This window comes from Sapajus apella, unplaced genomic scaffold (genome assembly GCF_009761245.1).
Source record: "Sapajus apella isolate SASKATOON/1434 unplaced genomic scaffold, GSC_monkey_1.0 scaffold14, whole genome shotgun sequence".
NCBI classification, from domain to species: Eukaryota; Metazoa; Chordata; class Mammalia; order Primates; family Cebidae; genus Sapajus; species Sapajus apella.
In genome coordinates this window covers 16,905,738-16,925,088 of record NW_022436954.1, presented here as the reverse complement: position 1 = coordinate 16,925,088, position 19,351 = coordinate 16,905,738, and the positions used below count along the sequence as shown (strand labels likewise).

At 61.4% G+C, this 19,351-nt stretch overlaps 1 protein-coding gene across 12 annotated transcripts in view; it reads left to right on the top strand.

Moving 5' to 3' along the window:
- The window catches only part of DGKZ (diacylglycerol kinase zeta), a 49,212-nt gene extending 29,874 nt beyond the window's left edge, over positions 1–19,338 (top strand). For 4 of the 12 annotated variants that reach the window (XM_032283458.1, XM_032283460.1, XM_032283462.1 and 1 more), the window contains exons 2-31: positions 6,443–6,551; positions 6,802–6,897; positions 7,153–7,230; positions 8,681–8,737; positions 9,136–9,204; positions 10,086–10,157; positions 10,261–10,377; positions 10,479–10,550; positions 10,847–10,942; positions 11,217–11,299; positions 11,404–11,464; positions 11,556–11,669; positions 11,746–11,886; positions 13,013–13,091; positions 13,254–13,309; positions 13,457–13,519; positions 13,612–13,685; positions 13,774–13,885; positions 14,264–14,463; positions 14,679–14,779; positions 14,880–14,959; positions 15,149–15,218; positions 15,347–15,387; positions 15,897–16,036; positions 16,987–17,018; positions 17,261–17,304; positions 17,777–17,897; positions 17,988–18,021; positions 18,252–18,351; positions 18,621–19,338. In XM_032283458.1, coding sequence (XP_032139349.1) covers positions 6,443–6,551; positions 6,802–6,897; positions 7,153–7,230; positions 8,681–8,737; positions 9,136–9,204; positions 10,086–10,157; positions 10,261–10,377; positions 10,479–10,550; positions 10,847–10,942; positions 11,217–11,299; positions 11,404–11,464; positions 11,556–11,669; positions 11,746–11,886; positions 13,013–13,091; positions 13,254–13,309; positions 13,457–13,519; positions 13,612–13,685; positions 13,774–13,885; positions 14,264–14,463; positions 14,679–14,779; positions 14,880–14,959; positions 15,149–15,218; positions 15,347–15,387; positions 15,897–16,036; positions 16,987–17,018; positions 17,261–17,304; positions 17,777–17,897; positions 17,988–18,021; positions 18,252–18,351; positions 18,621–18,737 — 2,629 coding nt within the window. In that variant the 3' untranslated portion in view covers positions 18,738–19,338. Of the gene's footprint in view, positions 1–271; positions 6,136–6,442; positions 6,552–6,801; positions 6,898–7,152; positions 7,231–8,680; positions 8,738–9,135; positions 9,205–10,085; positions 10,158–10,260; positions 10,378–10,478; positions 10,551–10,846; positions 10,943–11,216; positions 11,300–11,403; positions 11,465–11,555; positions 11,670–11,745; positions 11,887–13,012; positions 13,092–13,253; positions 13,310–13,456; positions 13,520–13,611; positions 13,686–13,773; positions 13,886–14,263; positions 14,464–14,678; positions 14,780–14,879; positions 14,960–15,148; positions 15,219–15,346; positions 15,388–15,896; positions 16,037–16,986; positions 17,019–17,260; positions 17,305–17,776; positions 17,898–17,987; positions 18,022–18,251; positions 18,352–18,620 lie in introns of those variants that run through there. The other 8 variants (XM_032283459.1, XM_032283461.1, XM_032283463.1 and 5 more) reach the window with 6 other exon arrangements.
- The last annotated feature ends 13 nt before the right edge of the window (positions 19,339–19,351 follow it).

The following is a 19,351-nucleotide window of genomic DNA, read 5'->3' as shown; positions in this document are numbered from 1 at the left end:
AGGGTGGCATGCCCAGGGAGGGCATGCAAGCTCCTGGAGGGTGGCGTTCCAAGGAAAAAAAAAAAAAAAAAAAAGGAGTTTAAAGAGATCTTGGGATCAGGCAGTTGGACAGCTGTTACTCCATATCCAGGGCGAATGGCAGGACTGTGAGCTGGGGGGTGGCATTCCAGGCAGGATATGTATAACAGACTGGTCTCTTCTGGGCATTCTTTACCTTGGCAAAGCCAGAAGACCAAGAAGCTGGAGTCCCAGCTCAGTCATATCTGAGTCGTGGGCAGTCACAGGCTTCCACAAGCCTCAGGTGCCCCATTTGTTCAGTGGGGCAGTAGTGCCGTCAGCACAGGGGAAATAGCAGCCTCCCGTCTGTAATGCTGGTGAAAAGGCACTTTCTAAGTTGTCAGAGACTCCATGGATACTTATTTTTGTGATTGTTTTGTCTGGAGCCGGTGTGATTAGCTTCCCTAGACCTCAGAAAACCTGTCCAATGGGTGTGAGGGGGCATTAGGTGGCTAAATAGGGGACATTAGTGGGGGACCCCTTCCTTATAAGGGCCTGGCTCCCACTTCTCCCTCCTTAGACCCCGTTCCCCCCAGCTGAGGCATGAGCTGGGCTGTACCAGGCACCAGGTGGAAGGGAGGCCACCAGGCTTTCACCCAGTCTAGCTCTGGGGACCCTGGGAAAAGGAGCTGGGAGGCTCTGCTCGTGCGCTGTGTGCCTGCCCGCCCACCCACCGCCTGCTGCAAAGCCCGGAGCCGCCGCTGGGAGAGGAAGTGCATTCGGTTACCAATCGGGTTATTTTCATAACGGCTGTCTCAGGCTGCGGGGAGGAGGGTGACAAGGGGGAGGGGGCAGAGGAGCAGCCACGGCCGCTCACTCTCCAAACTAGGACTTGCTCAGCAGAGGCCGGCGGCCCGGAGCTGGAGCCAGAGCCTGGCCTCGGGGACCCCAGCTCCCGCCTGCTTGCCCCACTCCTGCCTGCGCCCTGCCTTCCAGATCAGGTCAAAAGGGGCCCCCAGCCCCTCCTTGCCTTCGGCTTCCTCCCTCTGTATCTGGCTGGGTGGGTGTGGGGAGGGTGGGATCGGGTGGACCCAAGCCCCACCATCCATCCCCAGGCGAGGGGCCTGCCGTGCCAGGTTCCTGAAGCTGATGGAAAAGCGTCCTGCCAAGCTCCTGCGAGCCAGGGCAGACCCTGCCGGGTAAACATTCACTGGCCTGGTGGCCTTCTTACCACCCAGCCTGGCCCACCTGCTCCCTGGGGTACATTTTGTTGTTTTTGGCAAGTTCCCTGTGGTGAGTCTCAGCCTGGGAAGGCAGGACCCTGCCTCTCCAGCCCCCAGGCTGACCTGGGAGGGGCTGGCCTCCCTTCCAGCTTCCCCACCTCCTTCCCTCCCACCCAGGGTCTGTAGGAGCAGAGCTTCGGGGGCTCTGGGGAGACAGCTGCAGGTCCTTGCTCTAGGGCTGCCAGAGGTGGGGACACCATGCACCATGCCCAGTCTTCACAGAGCAGAAGGCGGACCAGGCCTTCCCCACGGCTTAGAGTGGGCACTCTGGCTGAATCCCATGGGGTGTCCTGTGAGAGCAACTCTGGGGACCAGACCTGGTGCCAGGTGCAGAGGGCATTCCTTATGGCACAAACGGATACCCAGGTGGCACCTACAGCCGGCTGTGTTCCTCATGCGGGGCTGGTGGCCACCCCAGACGCTCCTTCCCTTTCCGGACTCCCAGCCTCCCTGTGGGCAGACAAGCCCCAGGAGGCAGCAGTCACAGGCTCTGGTGTCTGTTGTGGGCACATGCCCTGCCAGGCACCTGCTGTCTGCCAGGTATCACCAGGTGCTCTCCCTCGGTCATCACATCCAGACCTCCTTTATGCCAACCTTCTGAACTGGGTAGTGTAAGCCCCATTTTGCAGATGAGAAAATTGAGGCTCAGAAAGATTAGTGGATCAGCCTAGGGCGGCAGTGGCAGATTTGGGATTCCAAAGCCCTTGAAACTAGCATAGGGCATGAGATGGCCTGGGCTGGAGGTGGCCTGTCCGCTCTAGCAGTAGCCGATAAAGCTCTCCAGCCTGCCCACCTCCATGTCAGCCCCTGCAGCTTGGCTGCCCACAGCCGCTGTCCAGCAAGGGTGCGTGGCCAGACACCGCTGGTCTTGTCGCCTGACATCCTCTGTCCTTTCCCAGGCCCTGTCCTTGTTGGGCCCCAGAGCCGGCCAGAGGTTAATGGGGTCCCTGTGTCCTTTCCCATCCTGTCCCTGTTGGTGTGACAGGCCCCCAGTCTGGAGACCAAGGGACAGCCATTTTGCTGTGCTCTTGGGTTGAAGCCCTCTGGGTGACCTTTACACGTGCTGTGGTGAGTTGAGGTGACCGAGAGTACAAGTTGAGAAGCCGCTATCATGCAGAGCTGTGCTACAGGAGAGGCCCAGGCCCAGGAGAAACCCCAGCAAAGATAGGAAGTGAGGAGTCAGGCTCTGGCTGACCAGGGGACAGAGGTTTCTATGGAGACCAGAGGAACAGGAAGCATAAGCCTTCAGGGAGGGGCACGGGAGCAGGAGGCATGGGTGCCCAGCTGGAGGGCCTGTTATAAAATGTCAACTCAGCCAGTCTGACAGTCTTCCCAGACAAACAAGGAAACTGAGGTCTGTGCAGGGCAACCTGCACACAGTCACACAGCCCTGCCTGCCCCACTCTGCTGGGAGGGGCGGCCCCATCGATCGCTGAGGACACTCCTGGACAGATGTGGACCTGGGCTGCCTGGCGGTGTGTGGGGCCAGGCACCACAGGAGCACCTGGCTGCCACCCTTGTCTCTCGAGGGGGTCCTGGCCCCTGTTGTCAGGGCAGGTCTGGGGCTGCAGGCCGGGCCCAGCTCTCACCGCTGCCCACGGGTGCAGCAGCACCTCCCCCCACTGACTGTGGCCTTTTGTTTTCTGGGTGACACTAGCATCAGGCGCTGTGTCCGGGTGACTAATCTCCTCCAGGCTGGGCAGCTGTCACAGGGCGGCCTGACCAGGCGGGCGGGGAAAGCCGACACCCTGGGGAGGGCTAGCAGGCTAGTGCCCTGACAGCAGGGGCAGCCGGACCTTCAGGCTTCTTTTCCCTGACACACAGCAGGCCCCAGGTTGGGAAGACCCAGCTTCAAGTCCCCACTGTGCCGCTGACTGGCTGTGGGACTGTGGCATGTTATTGTCCCTCTTGAAGCCTCAGTTTCCCCATCTCTAGAATGGAGCTTCGGGTCCTGCCTACCTCACAGGGCTGTGGTGAGGATCACATGAGGTGATAAAGTCCTTAGCACAGGGCCTGTCACATAGCAGGTGTTCATTATAATTCCCTGCCTGGTTCCCTTCCCTACCCCGTCCCAGCCTCATGGTCCAGGAGGAAGGAGCCTGCAGCCCACCCCATTTCTGGGGCACAGGCTTTGCCGTTAGGTAGGCTCGGGCTTCAGCACTGGCTCCACGCTGGCTTGCCGTGGACTTAGGGCAGGTCACCTCTGCATCAGTTTCCTCATCAGGAACGCAGTGTGACATGGTACCTGTTTCTTGGGGTTACGGTTTCTGAAATGATCTAAGTGTTTCCCAGGAGCTTAGCCCAGTGCCTGACACATAGGGGCTCAGTAAATGTCAGCCGTGACGCTAGTGATTTAGGGGAGGCCCAGCACTCTCCACCCATGCCTGCTGTCCTGCCTCTGCAGCTCCCTCCAGCCCAGGTCATCTGCTTTGAGTGGGGCACTATTTGGGGTCTAAGAGCACTGCCCTGACCTCCCTGTCATCTGAGGCAGCTGGGTACTCCAATAGGCAGGGACCAAGAGTTGAGCCATGCAGAACTCTGCTTTCCCAGGCACCTCCGCCCTGTCCATCTCTCCCTCAACACCCTGCACCTGCCTGAGGCTGCGCAAGACCCACGGGTCAGTAGCAAATCAAGAGTGCGGTGCATGGGAGAAGGTGCTAGATGTGCGGCCTGGGCCTGATTCTTTCAGCCCATCATCTCTGCCCTCATCCTCCCTCCTGCCCACCGTGTGTCCAGGGCATCACCCACCATGCCTAACTAATGCCAGCCTTCAGCGGGCCAGCCCTGGGCAGCACTGTCCCAGGGCTGTGACCTTAACCTCAGTGGCTGTCAGGGGCTAGGATGCATTCCCCACCAGTCTCTGCCCAGGAGAACACCCGCTGTGGAGCACAGGTGGCCTCTGGTACCTGGAGGCATTGCCACCCTGAACCATGCCAGGCGGGCTGCCCTTCCCCCTCTGTTAGGAGAGGTGAGGGCATAGGAGCCAGATGCTGGCTGTGAAGAAGGGAAGGGAGGGTGGAAGTGAGCTGGCAGAGGGAGCAGAGCATGAGTTCAGGATGGGTCCAGGGCGGTCCGGTCCAGGTGAGAGCTAGGATGAGGCCCACGGCTCCTGCCTCCCTGCAGGAGGGAGCTCTGGGCTGGGCAGTGTTTGGAATTGAGAGTATTGGGGCTTCTAGCATCAGCGCTGCAGAAGAATGTGCAGTCATAGGCTCCCTCAGCAGCAGAGCCAGAAGGGTTTCCAGCATCACCCAGCACTTCACCCTGGGGTGTCTGTACGTTGCCCTTCAGAAAGGTGAGACAGAGAAGTTAAGCACCTTATCAGCGCCTCAGAGACACAGGCACACACACCCGGAATCCAGGAGGCTTTGCTTTTGGCCCAAGCCTATTGTTTCGGCCCCTTGGGTGAAGAAGTCTGAGCAGTCCCTCTCCTGGGTGAGCCAGACAGCGGCTCTCCAGTTCCCTGACACCTAGTCTTCCCTGAGCCACACATTAGACCCTCCCTACTTCCAGGAGTCACCCTCAGCCTGACCCCAAGGCTGGGGGCCGAGCGACTCCGGGGGTCCTGTCAGGGCTGAGTTCCTTTGCAGAGCCTCATTTTGTTATCATAGCTTGGTTTGCGCCATGTCCCAGGAGGGGACACCTAACCTGCCCCATATTGGTGGGAAAACAAAGGCCCAGCGAGTGGGCATTCCTGCCTGGAGCCCCGCCATCCGTCCGGGCAGACCGACTCCCACTTTTCCTTTTCTTTTCCATCAGCTTCAGACGGGGCAGGTGGAGGCCTTTAGGCCTGGGGCTCTGTGGTCGATGGTGCCGGGACAGGGGAAGAAGGGGTAGCCTGAAGCACCCAGCTACCCAGGACTCCAGGGCTCCCCAGGGTACAGTGGGGGAGAGCATCAGCACCCCAACAGCTGTAAACATGGGCTCCCCTGAGCACCCCTGGGACCCTCGAGCACCCCACACCTGGAGGTCAGAGGCTGTAGTGACCCCTCCCTCCCTCAGGGGTTCCGTCCCTCCTCATGGGGCAGAGGCTTTGACTGGGCTCCGGACACAGGACAGACCATGGCCTGGTCTAGCTCCTGATGCCCCTGGTCTCTGTGCCCAACAGCCACCCGCCTGCCATGGAGACCTTCTTTAGGAGACATTTCCAGTGGAAGGCGCCAGGCCCCGGAGAGGGGCAGCGGCGGCCCAGCAGCGTGGGGCTGCCCACGGGCAAGGCTCGGCGTTGCTCCCCCGCCGGGCAGGCCTCCTCCTCACTGGCACAGCGGCGCCGCTCCAGTGCCCAGCCCCAGGGCTGCCTCCTGAGCTGCGGGGTGAGGGCCCGGGTTTCCAGCCGCCGGCGCTCCAGTACCGTGCCCTCTTCCTGCAACCCCCACCTCATCGTGGATAAGGTGCCCACTCCACAGCCTACCACTGTGGGGGCCCAGCTTCTGGGCGCACCCCTGCTGTTGGCCGGGCTTGTGGGCATGAATGAGGAGGAGGAGGAGAAGGGTGTCCAGGAGGATGTGGCAGCTGGGGCATCGAGCGCCACCCAGCCAGGCACCAAGACACCAGGGCCACCCCTATTCCGGGGCGCCCGGCCACTGTTGCCCCTGCCCCGATGCCTGCGCCGAGCCTCCTCCCACCTACTCCCCGCGGATGCCGTATATGACCACGCTCTCTGGGGCCTGCACGGCTACTATCGGCGCCTCAGCCAGCGGCGGCCCTCAGGCCAGCACCCTGCCCCTGGGGGCCGAAGAGCCTCAGGCACCACCGCCAGCACCATGCTGCCCACCCGTGTGCGCCCACTCTCCCGCAGGCGCCAGGTAGCCCTACGGCGCAAGGCGGCTGCACCCCAGTCCTGGAGCGCCCTGCTCGCGTAGGTATAGCTGCGGCTAGCAGGGCGAGTGGTGTGACCTCCTGTGGGTCTGGCCTGGGCAAGGGCCTTGAAGCTCTGCCTGGCCGAGGGTTCCTCCCCACTTGGGAACACTCCGGGCAGTGCCACAAAGCCAGCGCACCCCCAAAGGCCACGTCTCCTGCAGGGAGCTTCTCAGTTTCTGGGTCTTCTGGGAGGTCCTCCACCGTCCCTGTCACCAAGGTCGTGGAGAGGACAGAGGCCCCAAGAGTGGGAGGAAGCTGGGTCAGCAAATGCTCAGCCCCCTCCTCAGCTGTCTTCTCCCCTGTAGGAAAGCCATCACCAAGTCCGGCCTCCAGCACCTGGCTCCCCCTCCGCCCGCCCCTGGGGCCCCGTGCAGCGAGTCAGAGTGGCAGATCCGGAGCACAGTGGACTGGAGCGTGAGTGCCTACATAACCATGGGTGCCAGCCCCGCTGGACTCTGGGCCGTGGCGCAGTTGTAGGGCAGAGGCACAGCAGGCAGCTGGGAGAGCCAAGCCTGGAAGGGTGGACAGTCGGGCAGATGGGACAGAGCAGGGTTGATCCAGGCTCTGGAGTGGGTCTGTCTTGGGAGAAGGTGGGTGGGCAGGGGCTGATGGGAGGGAGGGCTGGGCAGCCAGCATGCACTGAGCAAGCCCATCCCGTGGCTAGGAGTCAGCAACATATGGAGAGCACATCTGGTTCGAGACCAACGTGTCAGGGGACTTCTGCTACGTGGGGGAGCAGTACTGTGTAGCCAGGATGCTGGTGAGTGCTCGCTGGGACACGCTGCCCCCTGCTGGCGGAGCCAGCACCTGCAGCCCTTCTGGGAAGGTGGGATGGAGCACTCTCCCTAGCACCCCTGCCTGCTGTGGATCACCCCAGGATGGTGAGGAGTGCAGAGGCTTTTTCCAGAGGCCAGGACTGGGCTTCCCAGTGTACACAGAGGGCAGCTGTGCTGGGCAGGCAGCCTCCGAGATAGACTTACTGGTGCCTCAGGGGCCCTCTCCTCTTGTCCTGCAGCAGAAGTCAGTGTCTCGGAGAAAGTGCGCAGCCTGCAAGATCGTGGTGCACACACCCTGCATCGAGCAGCTGGAGAAGGTGGGTGGGTAGCTCAGCTTTTGCCTGCCCCTGCCCTTTGGGTGCTAAGGCCCTTGCAGTGCACACACATACCCACACGTTATACAAACATGGCCTGCCAGGAGCAACCCAGCACTCAGGGGTGAAGAGTCAAGGACCCTGGAGCCAAATGCTTGTGATCGAATCCTGGTGCCTCACTTACTAGCTGCTGCATCCCCACTGCCTAGAAGAAACGTGGCACAGAGTGGGTTCACTGAATATCACTCGATGAGATGAATTGTCAAATCATGCATGCATGGCCCTTGTACCATTTCAGCATGTCCAAACTAGACCTTAGAAGAGGCCATTGGTTTGCTGAAGCTTCATAACACAGCTGTGGCTGGCGGCGGAGGTGGGGGTCCCCTACACCCTGCCTGTGAAGACCTTTTCCCAAGGTCCATTGTCCACTGTGTATCTGCAGCTGGGGACACGTCTGGGCACTGTGCTTCTAGAGGGAGGTGGGGGCAGCACTGAGCAGGCAGGTCAAGGCTAGGGGTAGAAGAGTTTGTGTGGAAGGGCAGGGCTCCCCAGCCTGCAGCAACCCAGACCAGCATACAGGAGAGACTGTAAGACCAGGAGTGGCTCAAGCAAGGCTCACATGGGCTGCTTTTCCTAGCCCCTGAATCGTAAAGTGAGGTGTCCTTATACCTGTAATAAGGCTGAAGTAGGGCCACTTAGGAGAAGGGAAGTAGAAACGCAGCCCAAAGCGTTGTACACTCATGTCTCAGGTAGAAATCCAGCTAGGGTTCAACAAATTAGCTCAAGGTCTCCAGGGACCAGGCAGCACAAGCCTGCATGTAAGGACCAGGCTGGGAGTGCCAGAGGGTGAGGAAGAAAAAGACGAGGCCGGGCACAGCGGCTCACGCCTGTAATCCCAGCACTTTGGGAGGCCAAGGTGGGCGGATCACTCTGAGGTCAGGAGTTTGAGACCATTCTGGCCTGGCCAACATGGTGAAACCCCATCTCTACTAAAAATTACAAAAATTAGCTGGGTGTGGTAGTATGCACCTATAATCCTAGCTAGTGGGGAGGCTGGGACAGGAGAACCACTTCAACTTGGGAGGTGGAGGTTGCAGTGAACTGAGATCACACCACTGCACTCCAGCATGGGCGACGGAACAAGACTCTGTCTAAAAAAAAAAGAACAATGAGCAAACCACGGTCCCATGTTAGTGGGGGAGACGGACCCGAAGCTCCCAACCTCCCCCCAATCCTGGATACTGGGTGGCAAAAGGGAAGGTCCCTCTGGCTAGTGGGGAGGAGGCAGAGAGGCAGGAGGGCTTCTCAGGAGGTACCGTGTTCCAGGGACTCTTAGGATGATTTGGGGGTCTCCTTACCTTGTGAGGCTGACCCTGGGTGTCCTGGAGGGGATGACCACATACCTGACCCTGAAGGGAGGTTCTGACATTTGGTGGTCACTGCAATGTTTCAGATAAATTTCCGCTGTAAGCCATCCTTCCGTGAATCAGGCTCCAGGAACGTCCGTGAGGTACGTGCCTAGGGTGGTCAGGGCCCCCTAAGATTCCTGTCTGGGCCTCTGCGCAGTGCCTCTGGAGTGCCACCAGGGGGCTCAGCTCCCTCTATGCTACTCCTCGCTGAGGTTCTGGGGTCTTCCCTGCGGTTGCGTGGCCGGCGCTGCCTGCAGAGGGGGTGGGACAACTTGTGTTTCATGGTGCCTCCCAGCCTTCTCTGTCCCTCCTCTGAGTCTGAGCCTCCCCAGGGCCATGGAGAGTCTTCAGCCCCTCCTCTACTCATGTGCAGGACTGCAGAGAGCTTCCAGCTTCCTGCAGCCCCCACCCATTGATGTACTGAGTGGTGTGGGCGGTCCTCAGGGCTGTGTCCCCGCCCATCCCTCACCCCGGTGAAATTTCTCCCCTTCTCCCCCAGCCAACCTTCGTACGGCACCACTGGGTACACAGACGACGCCAGGACGGCAAGTGTCGGCACTGTGGGAAGGTGAGAGGCCCTGCCTGAGGACATCGGCACCTGCACCTGTGGCCTGAGGCCAGGCTGTGTGTCCCCTTACCCTTGGTCTCTGAGCTGAGCAGGCAAGCAGGGAGGAAAGTTTTCTTCCAATGCCACATGCTCGGCCTGCTTTGAAGTTGCAAATGGCCCTCTGGAGAATCATGTAGACTTACTCATTCGGTGACTCCGAGAATACCTATGTGCCAAGCGCCAAGCTGGGCAGCAGCTTCCCACCCTCCTGAGAACAGTGTGGCTTGAAGCCAGCCTCTCCAGGCAGTCACCTAGCACAGCCCACAGTGGTTTGGTTCGCATACTTGTTTGCTGCTTGCCCGCCGCCCTCAGTAAGTGCAGGCTCTCAGAGATGGAAGGCTTGCTTCTGCACTGACGTCCGCCTGGCCCACTGCAGGCCTTTCATAACAGCCTGTGGGACAAACAGGAAATGTGAGGTACTCAGAAGCAGTGTCCATTTCTTTAAGAGCACATGGGGGCCTGGTCAGGCCTGGGGGCAGGAAGGAGGGAAAATGAGAGTGAGGCAGGAGTTAGCCTGCATTGAGGCAGATGGGTGTGCACGTGGTGCTGTGCAGGTGACCTCAGGGAGTCGAGGCCCCTGGCTACCCAGCCCTGTTCTTCAGGCTTACTTTATCTATTTTTTTAATTTTAAAAAATGTGTTCAAAGCTGGGCATTGCAGCATGTGCCTGTTGTTCCAGTTAATTGGGAGGCTGAGGCAGACTGCATAAGCCCGGGTTTGAGACTAGCCCTGGCAACATAGCCAGGCTCTGTCTCTGGGTGGAGAGAGGCTGGCGACAGGAGAGGGGCTGGGTCTGCTGCTCTAGGCCTGGCCCTGGTGCCCATCCATCCTGTCCACCCTCAGGGTTTCCAGCAGAAGTTCACCTTCCACAGCAAGGAGATTGTGGCCATCAGTTGCTCGTGGTGCAAGCAGGCAGTGAGTGGTGCCCCTGCCCCCAGGGCCATGCCCTGCAACTGCTGGGTTTGGGTCCCCAAGTCCCGACCCGGTCCCACTCACCCTGGCCCCGCGCTCTCCGCAGTACCACAGCAAGGTGTCCTGCTTCATGCTGCAGCAGATCGAGGAGCCCTGCTCCCTGGGAGTCCACGCGGCCGTGGTCATCCCGCCCACCTGGATCCTCCGCGCCCGGAGGCCCCAGGTGAGTGCTGCCTGCACCCTGCATGCACCCCCACGCACTTGGGGTCTGCCAGCTACCCCAGCCTGCCCACCTTGTCGCCAACCCTCCTGCTTCCCTTGCAGAATACCCTGAAAGCAAGCAAGAAGAAGAAAAGGGCATCCTTCAAGAGGAAGTCCAGCAAGAAAGGGCCTGAGGTCAGCCCCTGGCTGGGCAGGGGCTGCAGGGGTCAGGAGGGAGGGATCTGTTGCTCAGGGTACGGACCTCCCACCCCCCAGCTAATGCTGCCAGCTGGCGGGGTCCATTGGGCTCTGGAGGCTCTGAGGAGGGCAGGATCAGATGCAGTTTCTGCTCTGTGGCCTGGTAAGATCTGGCCCAGAGATGGTACATGAGGGTACACAAGGGGAACGAAGTGTCGCCCAGGGGGCCTGCTGAGGATAGCGGTAGGGTGTCCCGGACAGGAAGGAGCTTACAAGCTTGCCTTGTCTCCCAGGAGGGCCGCTGGAGACCCTTCATCATCAGGCCCACCCCTTCCCCCCTCATGAAGCCCCTGCTGGTGTTTGTGAACCCCAAGAGTGGGGGCAACCAGGTAAACACGGCCTTGCCTGTCAGCTGAGGGTCTGGGCAGGGGTTGGGGTCCAGCGCATCTGCCAGCAGCTGTTCCCAGAGTCCATTTCTGGCTACTGCCACAGTCCCTCTTTCCCAGGGATCCTGAGAAAATCCTTTCCTTTCTCCACCCCTCACCCCTTATTGGCCGTAGTTCCCATAGTGACGTCCCTCTCCCTGTGCTGCTCCCGCTTCTCCCACCGCGGGACCGCCTCCTGGCCCCTCCCCACCACCTCTTGACTCCCCATCCCATCCAGGGCGCGAAGATCATCCAGTCTTTCCTCTGGTATCTCAATCCCCGACAAGTCTTCGACCTGAGCCAGGGAGGGCCCAGGGAGGCGTAAGTACTTGCCAAGGCTTTGTGGGGGACGTGGGGGCACTTGCCTCGCTCCTGGGGTACAGCGCACATCCCCTGACCCCACTGCCGTCTTCCCATGAGCCCAGGCTGGAAATGTACCGCAAAGTGCACAACCTGCGGATCCTGGCATGCGGGGGCGACGGCACGGTGAGCTTCCCCCACGGGCTGGCTGAGCGAGAGGGCTGGGCCTGGAGCCAGCGTCCCTGTGGGCCTGACCTGCCTCTGCTCCCTCCCCCAGGTGGGCTGGATCCTCTCCACCCTGGACCAGCTACGCCTGAAGCCGCCGCCCCCTGTCGCCATCCTGCCTCTGGGTACTGGCAATGACTTGGCCCGAACCCTCAACTGGGGTGGGGTAAGCACCCATAGGAGGGGCGCGCAGCCGGGGCCTCTCCAGCCACAGAGGTCTCAGTCCCTGCCTCCTCCCCCAGGGCTACACAGACGAGCCCGTGTCCAAGATCCTCTCCCATGTGGAGGAGGGGAACGTGGTGCAGCTGGACCGCTGGGACCTCCACGTCGAGCCCAACCCGGAGGCAGGGCCTGAGGACCGAGATGAAGCCGCCACTGACCGGGTGGGTTGGCCGGGCCGAGGCAGGGGACTGGCTCCCACTTTCCCACTCTCTGGTTCTGGGACTTTGGGCAAGTGTCTTCATTTCTCCAACTTCCACTTCTTCCTTGTATGATGGGAATAATAGTACTTCTCTCACAAGATGCTGTGTCTTGTCTTGTTTTGAGATGGAGTCTCACTCTGTCTCCCAGGCTGGAGTGCGGTGGCACGGTCTCAGCTCACTGCAACCTCTACCTCCCAGGTTCAAGTGATTCTCCTGCTTCAGCCTGCTGAGTCGCTGGGACTGCAGGCACATGTCACCACACCTGGCTGATTTTTGGGGTTTTTTGTTTGCTTTTTGGTTTTTTGTTTTTTTGTTTCAGAGTCTCACTGTCACCCAGGCTGGAATGCAGTGGTGTGGTCATGGCTCACCGCGACCTCTACCTCCTGGGCTCAGGTGATTCTCCTGCCTCAGCCTCCTGAGTAGCTGGGACTACAGGCGCCCGCCACTACACCTGGCTAATTTTTGTATTTTCAGTAGAGTCAGGGTTTCACCATGTTGGCCAGGCTGGTCTTGAACTCCTGGCTTCCAGTGATCCACCCACCTCAGCTTCCCAAAGTGCTAGGATTATAGGCGTGAGCCACCACACCCAGCCAATTTTTGTATTTTTAGTAGAGATGGGGTCTCACCTTGTTGGTCAGGCTGGTTTTGAACTCCTGACCTCAGGTGATCCACCCACCTCAGCCTTCCAAAGCACTGGGATTACAGGCGTGAACCATCACACTAGCCACAAGATGCTGCTCTATTTGGCAGACATTCACGGAGCGCCTGCTGCCTGCCAGGCACTGCTCTAAGCAGTGGGCAAAACCAAGCTCCGGCTCTCGCACTCCATATGACATGTTGGGAAGAAGTGTTAGGGGAGCTGACAGGAAAGAGATGCCGCCAGGCACGCAGGGAAGTTCCCCCAGGAGCCACCGGGCAGAGCAGGGCTGCGCCTGGCGGTGGGTGAGCTGGGCTGAGTCCCAGTGGACGCTGCTGACCAGGGAAGGCCTGTGAACAGATGGGCTGAGCTGGCGCAGCCACAAAAGGCCCCTGGAGGGGGACATCTGTGAGAACCAGCCCTCATTTTGGTCCCTTGACCTTTTTCCAGTTGCCCCTGGACGTCTTCAACAACTACTTCAGCCTGGGCTTTGACGCCCACGTCACCCTGGAGTTCCATGAGTCTCGAGGTTGGCAGCCTCCCGCTGAGGCCAGGGCAGGGTGGGCACAGGAGCGTCCCCAGGAGGGTCAGACCCTGCTCCCACCACTGAAGGCGTTCATCCCAGCCCTCCCCCGACCTCACCTGGGCAGGCTGGGTGACTCACTGGCCCTCACTGTTTGTCTCCACCCAGAGGCCAACCCAGAAAAATTCAACAGCCGCTTTCGGAATAAGATGTTCTATGCTGGGGTGAGTGGGGTCTGCGCCCCCTCCTGTGCCGGCTCCTTCTACCACCCGTGCCCCTGCCCACCTGTGCCCACCAGGCCTGGGAACCCTGCCGGGTGGGGGTGAGGAAAGCTCTCTGTCAGCAGATGTGACTCCCTCTGTCTCTCACAGACAGCCTTCTCTGACTTCCTCATGGGCAGCTCCAAGGACTTGGCCAAGCACATCCGGGTGGTGGTGAGCGGGGCCAAGCTGCCACAGGGTGGGTGGGCCGGGAGGGAGGGTGCAGCTGGGCCCGTGCACCCAACACCCTCCACCCCTGCCACCAGTGTGATGGAACGGACTTGACTCCCAAGATCCAGGACCTGAAACCCCAGTGTGTGGTTTTCCTGAACATCCCCAGGTGAGGAGGGGGTCCGGGGAGCTCTGCGGTCCTTGTCCCGCAGAGACTGTGTTTTGAGGTCCGTGTCCTCACCTGCCCACCTGCGCAGGTACTGTGCGGGCACCATGCCCTGGGGCCACCCTGGGGAACACCACGACTTTGAGCCCCAGCGGCATGACGACGGCTACCTTGAGGTCATCGGCTTCACCATGACGTCCTTGGTGAGTGGGTTCTGGGCCCACAGTGCTGGGAGCACAGCCCCGAGGTTAAAGGGGGTCCCCCACACCCATCTCCATGGGCCAGGGTGGGCTGGCTCACCCTCACCTCCCTTCTCTGTCTCATTCCTCTGGCTTGAGAGTGGCACTCACCCCCTCTCCTACTTAAGTCTTGGGACACTTGCACTGCCCTTTCTGACTGGGGAGCCACCCTCATTGCCTCTGTCTCCTCCTCTCCCCACCTGAGGTCTCACCCTCCCCTCTGCTATCTGGCTGGGGGTCACTCTCACCTTTGTTCTCTGGCTAGAGTGTCTGCTCCGGAAGGAGCAGAGCTTGGGGCCTCCAGCCCGGGTGCCATCTGACCTGAGCTTCCTGTGCCCACAGGCGGCACTGCAGGTGGGCGGGCACGGCGAGCGGCTGACGCAGTGCCGGGAGGTGGTGCTCACCACGTCCAAGGCCATCCCCGTGCAGGTGGACGGTGAACCCTGCAAGCTCGCGGCCTCTCGCATCCGCATCGCCCTGCGCAACCAGGCCACCATGGTGCAGAAGGCCAAGCGGCGGAGCGCCGCCCCCCTGCACAATGAGTAGGTGCCTCCCCCGCCACACTCTGGTTGCCAGGGCCAGACCCTGCTCTCTCTGGGCCTTGGTTTCTTCATCTGTAAAAGGGGCTGACTGTCCCTCTGCCCCCAGGGATGTTGGGAGTGGGGAGGGATCTGCCCTCAGCAGGTGGCTTGGTGCCGGGCTGAGGGTGCCCAGGCAAGGTCTTTGCTGAGCCCCGAGTGCCCACCCTGCCCGACAGCCAGCAGCCGGTGCCCGAGCAGCTGCGCATCCAGGTGAGCCGAGTCAGCATGCACGACTACGAGGCCCTGCACTACGACAAGGAGCAGCTCAAGGAGGCCTGTGAGTGTGGCGGGTGGCCGGGCAGGGCCCAGGCAGCCGGGTCCCCCGTGGGCAGAGCCGTGGGGTGCAGCCAGCTGCTGATGGGTGCTCTGTCCTCCAGCTGTGCCGCTGGGCACTGTGGTGGTCCCAGGAGACAGTGACCTAGAGCTCTGCCGAGCCCACATCGAGAGACTCCAGCAGGTAAGGGGTAGGGGCAGGGGCTTCCCCAGGTGCCCACCGAGAGGGTGGTGGGAAGCAAGGCCAGGCCTCTTCCTCCTGCAGTGAGCTCTCCCTCCAGAGCCTCCTCTGTGCTGGTCCCCACTGCTCCAGGTTCCCTTCCATCCCTGGCCGCTCGCTCTATCCCAGCCTGGATTTTGCTTCTTTCCACAGGAGCCCGATGGTGCTGCAGCCAGGTCCCCGACGTGCCAGAAACTGTCCCCCAAGTGGTGCTTCTTGGACGGTGAGTCCACTCCCAGGGTGCCATGCTATATGTCCTGTCCCCTCCCTAGGGGAGCCCAGGTTGGGGCGGCAGGGGACTTGGGCCTGGACACAGCGCTCCCTGATCCTCAACTGCCCCCTCTCCCACAGCCACCACTGCCAGCCGCTTCTACAGGATTGACCGGGCCCAGGTGAGCCATTGCAGGCCTGCTCCAGCCACAGCTGGTTCCGGGCCCCAGGGTTGCCTCTCCTGGGACACCTTCCCTGGTGGCTTCCCCGATGGGCTCACCTCTGTCCTCTTGCCCTGGAGTGCGTTCACACTTGTCTGTGCAGCCCTGTCCTCCACACTGGAGAGTACAGGATGGTGCCAGCCGGAAAGGTAGCCGAGTACCTAGCAAAGGCTTGCTGGGTGGGCAGGAGGGCCTGGAAGCCCAGAGCCATCCAGGGAGACATAGAAGCAAAGGCACTCTGGCAGGTGCCAGCTCACCTGGTAGCAGGCGTCAGGCATGGGAAGGAGGCGGGAGAGGGGCAGGTGGGAGAGGGAGAGGGGCAGGCGGGAGGGGGCAGGCGAGTCCTTGGCCTGGCCACCTCCTTTCAGTGCTGGTGCTCATAGCAGAGGCTTCTCCAGGTCTGCCAGCCTTGCTGCCCCTCGGCCCCCACTGTCAGGTGCCCTGACCTCCCACCCTGACCTCCCCCACAGGAGCACCTCAACTATGTGACTGAGATCGCACAGGATGAGATTTATATCCTGGACCCTGAGCTGCTGGGGGCATCGGCCCGGCCTGACCTCCCAACCCCCACCTCCCCTCTCCCCACCTCACCCTGCTCACCCACGCCCCGGTGAGTCCTGACGTTCCGTCCCTCCAGCCCCTGGCTTTCAGTCCCACCTGTGAGCTGAAGGCTCCTCAGTTCTCCCTCCAGCCCTCCACCAGTTGACCAAACGGCATCAACCTGAGCCTGGCCAAAGCCCACCCAGTGGCCTTCAGCCCTGCAGTTCCCTGAGGGAGCGGCCCCTCCCTGACTTCTCTTCTCCCTCCCCTTGACCTCATCCTCCAGCCAGCTCTGACAGGCCCCCACCACCTGAGCACTCCTTCCCCCCCACCCCCCGCTGCCACCAGCCTGTCCCAGCCACCACGCCTTGGCCCCCAGCTCTTGTATCCCTGTGGCCACTCGTGCCCTCGAAGCCCTGACTCCACACCACAGCCAACTAAATACGCAGAGCATACCAGGCCACTCCCCCACCTAGAAGCTTCTCTCTCAGCAGCGTTTTGGACGCAGATTCTTCCCAGGCCCCGGTCATCGCATCAGGCTCCCATTCCCTCCCCAAGTCCCCACTGAAGTCCAGCCCCGCTCTCTTCTCTCGGTTCTTTGAGGCGCCAGGTTTCCACCACTGGACTTCCGCTGTCTCAGCCTCGAACTCTTCCCCATCTTTCCAGAGCTCCCCCACCCCCACCCATTCGAATCTAGCTTAGCTGCTTCCTCCTTGGAGAAGCCACTCCCAGTACCTTCTGCAGGGATGCCACACCACCTGTTCCCAATCCCCAGGGCACCCCTGCTCTCAGAACTCATTTATTTGACTTGTTTGCATCCCTGAACTAGAATGTAAGCTCCATGAGGGCAAGGCCTCTCTCTGTCTCATTCCCTGCTGTATCCCCAGTACCTGGAATAGTGTTTGGTGTGTAGCAGGCACTTAATAAACTGGAAAGAAGGAAGACGCCCCCGTTGGGGCTGGGGAGGGCGACCAACTGGCCCGTGCATAGCCGGCCACAGCACATTGCGCTCTGTTGCAGGTCACTGCAAGGGGATGCTGCCCCCCCTCAAGGTGAGGCCTCTCCCTCTGGGGCCCCTCCTTTCTGCCTGGTTGGGGACAGGAGGCTTAGTGGAGTGGGGAGAGGGCCCAGACTCAGCCTTACATAAACATAACTGTCGAACTCCACGTGGTCACATTCACGTACCAGCCCGGCCCTGGGCACACCCGCCCAGGCAGGCACAGTTCTATACAGTGAGGCACCAACCTCAGCCCAGGCCTCTGACTGCAGAGTAACGGGCAGGTGTTCCATGCAGGTGAAGAGCTGATTGAGGCCGCCAAGAGGAACGACTTCTGTAAGGTACTGCTCCGCGGCCTCAGCTCCTTCCCCCAGCAGCCCCTTCAGGCCCCGGGGATCGAGGCCTCTGGGTTGGGCCAAGAGCTGACCTGTTCTGCCATCGTCTGACCCACTGTGGGATCTCCACGGTGATCGTCCCATTCCACCTTGTCCCATGTCTGTCCAGGCCACAATTGGTGGCTCCTAGTAGGGGCTTCCTAGCTCAGTACACCCGTGCCCAGTGCTTAGAAAGGAGCAGGTCAGAGGAACCACTGCTCTAGGGCCTGGTCACCAGTGCTGCCAGGAGCTCATAGCAGGGCTGTGAGAGGCCCCTCTGGTGCTCCAGAGAGACCTACAGAGGCGCCTCGGGAGTAAGATGTGTGAGTGCTCTTGTGTCAGGCATGTGCTGGTTTCCATGGCTGTGGGCCAGCGTGGCAGCTGGGGGCAGGAGGGGTGGCCCCAGGAGCCCCAGCCCTGCCATGCCTCCTGCCCTCAGCTCCAGGAGCTGCACCGAGCTGGGGGCGACCTCATGCACCGAGACGAGCGGAGCCGCACGCTCCTGCACCACGCGGTCAGCACCGGCAGCAAGGAGGTAGTCCGCTACCTGCTGGACCACGGTGAGCCGGGCTGTGGGGCCCAGGGTCTGTGGCCAAAGCGGGAGGAGGAGGGGCTGCCAGGCCTCTCTGACCACCCCTCCCCTCCTCCAGCACCCCCCGAGATCCTCGATGCTGTGGAGGAAAAGTGAGTATCTGGGCAGTACTGGACCCTGGTCATCCTGGAAACCACCATCTTTCTCCCACCCCTCCTATTTTGTCAGGCCAGAGCCCATAAACTCCTCCTGGCCACATCTGTCATCCCCTGGGCCACCCCTATTGCCCCAGGGCCCCAAACTTCCTACCCTTTGTGATGGCCCTTGGGAGAGAGGGGTCAGGGGACGGGATGGGGTCCACAGCCAGCCCCTCCTCCCCCAGTGGGGAGACCTGTCTGCACCAGGCAGCGGCTCTGGGCCAGCGCACCATCTGCCACTACATTGTGGAGGCCGGGGCCTCGCTCATGAAGACGGACCAGCAGGTGAGCAGATGGCCAGCAGGGAGCCCATGCGCGGGCACCAACCAAACCTTTCCAGAGCTCCAAGAAGGGAGCTGGGGCTGGGGGCTGTCCTTGGGAAGACATAGTCCAGACCCTGGGAAACCTGAGCTAGCAGGGGAGGAGCTGGTGGGTGGAGAGGCCTCCCTCCCTGACTAGGCCCCTAGGAGGAAGAGCTCCTGCCTGGTCTCAGCCAGCTCGGGGTGGGCCACAGGCCTCTGGCCCCTGCTGATCACAGCTCCGCCCTCCTCCAGGGTGACACTCCCCGGCAGCGGGCTGAGAAGGCTCAGGACACCGAGCTGGCCGCCTACCTGGAGAACCGGCAGCACTATCAGATGATCCAGAGGGAGGACCAGGAGACGGCTGTGTAGCGGGTTGCCCATGGGCAGCAGGAGGGACAGCGGCCAGGGGACGAGCGCCCTCCTTGTCCAACTTACTGCCACATTCCAGTGGGACGGTTACGGGGGGACCCAGGCCCCAGGGAAGGAGCCCCATGCCGCCCCCTAAAGAGCTGCCCAGACCTAGGGCTGGACTCAGGAGCTGGGGCCTCATCTGACCCCTTGAGGCCCCCGCCGGACACGGAGGCTCACAAGGGACCAGGACACGGCTGGGTTGGACATGCCTTGTGGGGGTTCTGGGGCAGCGCGCTCCCTGGCCGCAGCAGATGCCCTCCGAGGATTGGAGGGTCTGGAGAGGGAGGGAGGCCTTCGGGAAGAGGCTTCCTGGGCCACCTGGTCTTTGGCTGGGCCCCCAGCCCCCGCTCCCGCCACACACCCCCTCCCCCGGGCTTCCTCCCGGAAGCTCAGCGCCTGCTGCATTTGCCCGCCCTGTCCTGCTTGGCACCCGCTCCGGCGACCCTCCCCGCTCCCCCGTCTTTTCAACGCGGACTGTGCGGCCTGGGGGTGGGGGGCGGGAATCTCGGTGACATGTTTACAGCTGGGTGTGACTCAGTAAAGTGGATTTTTCTTTTCTGCTTTTCTTATTT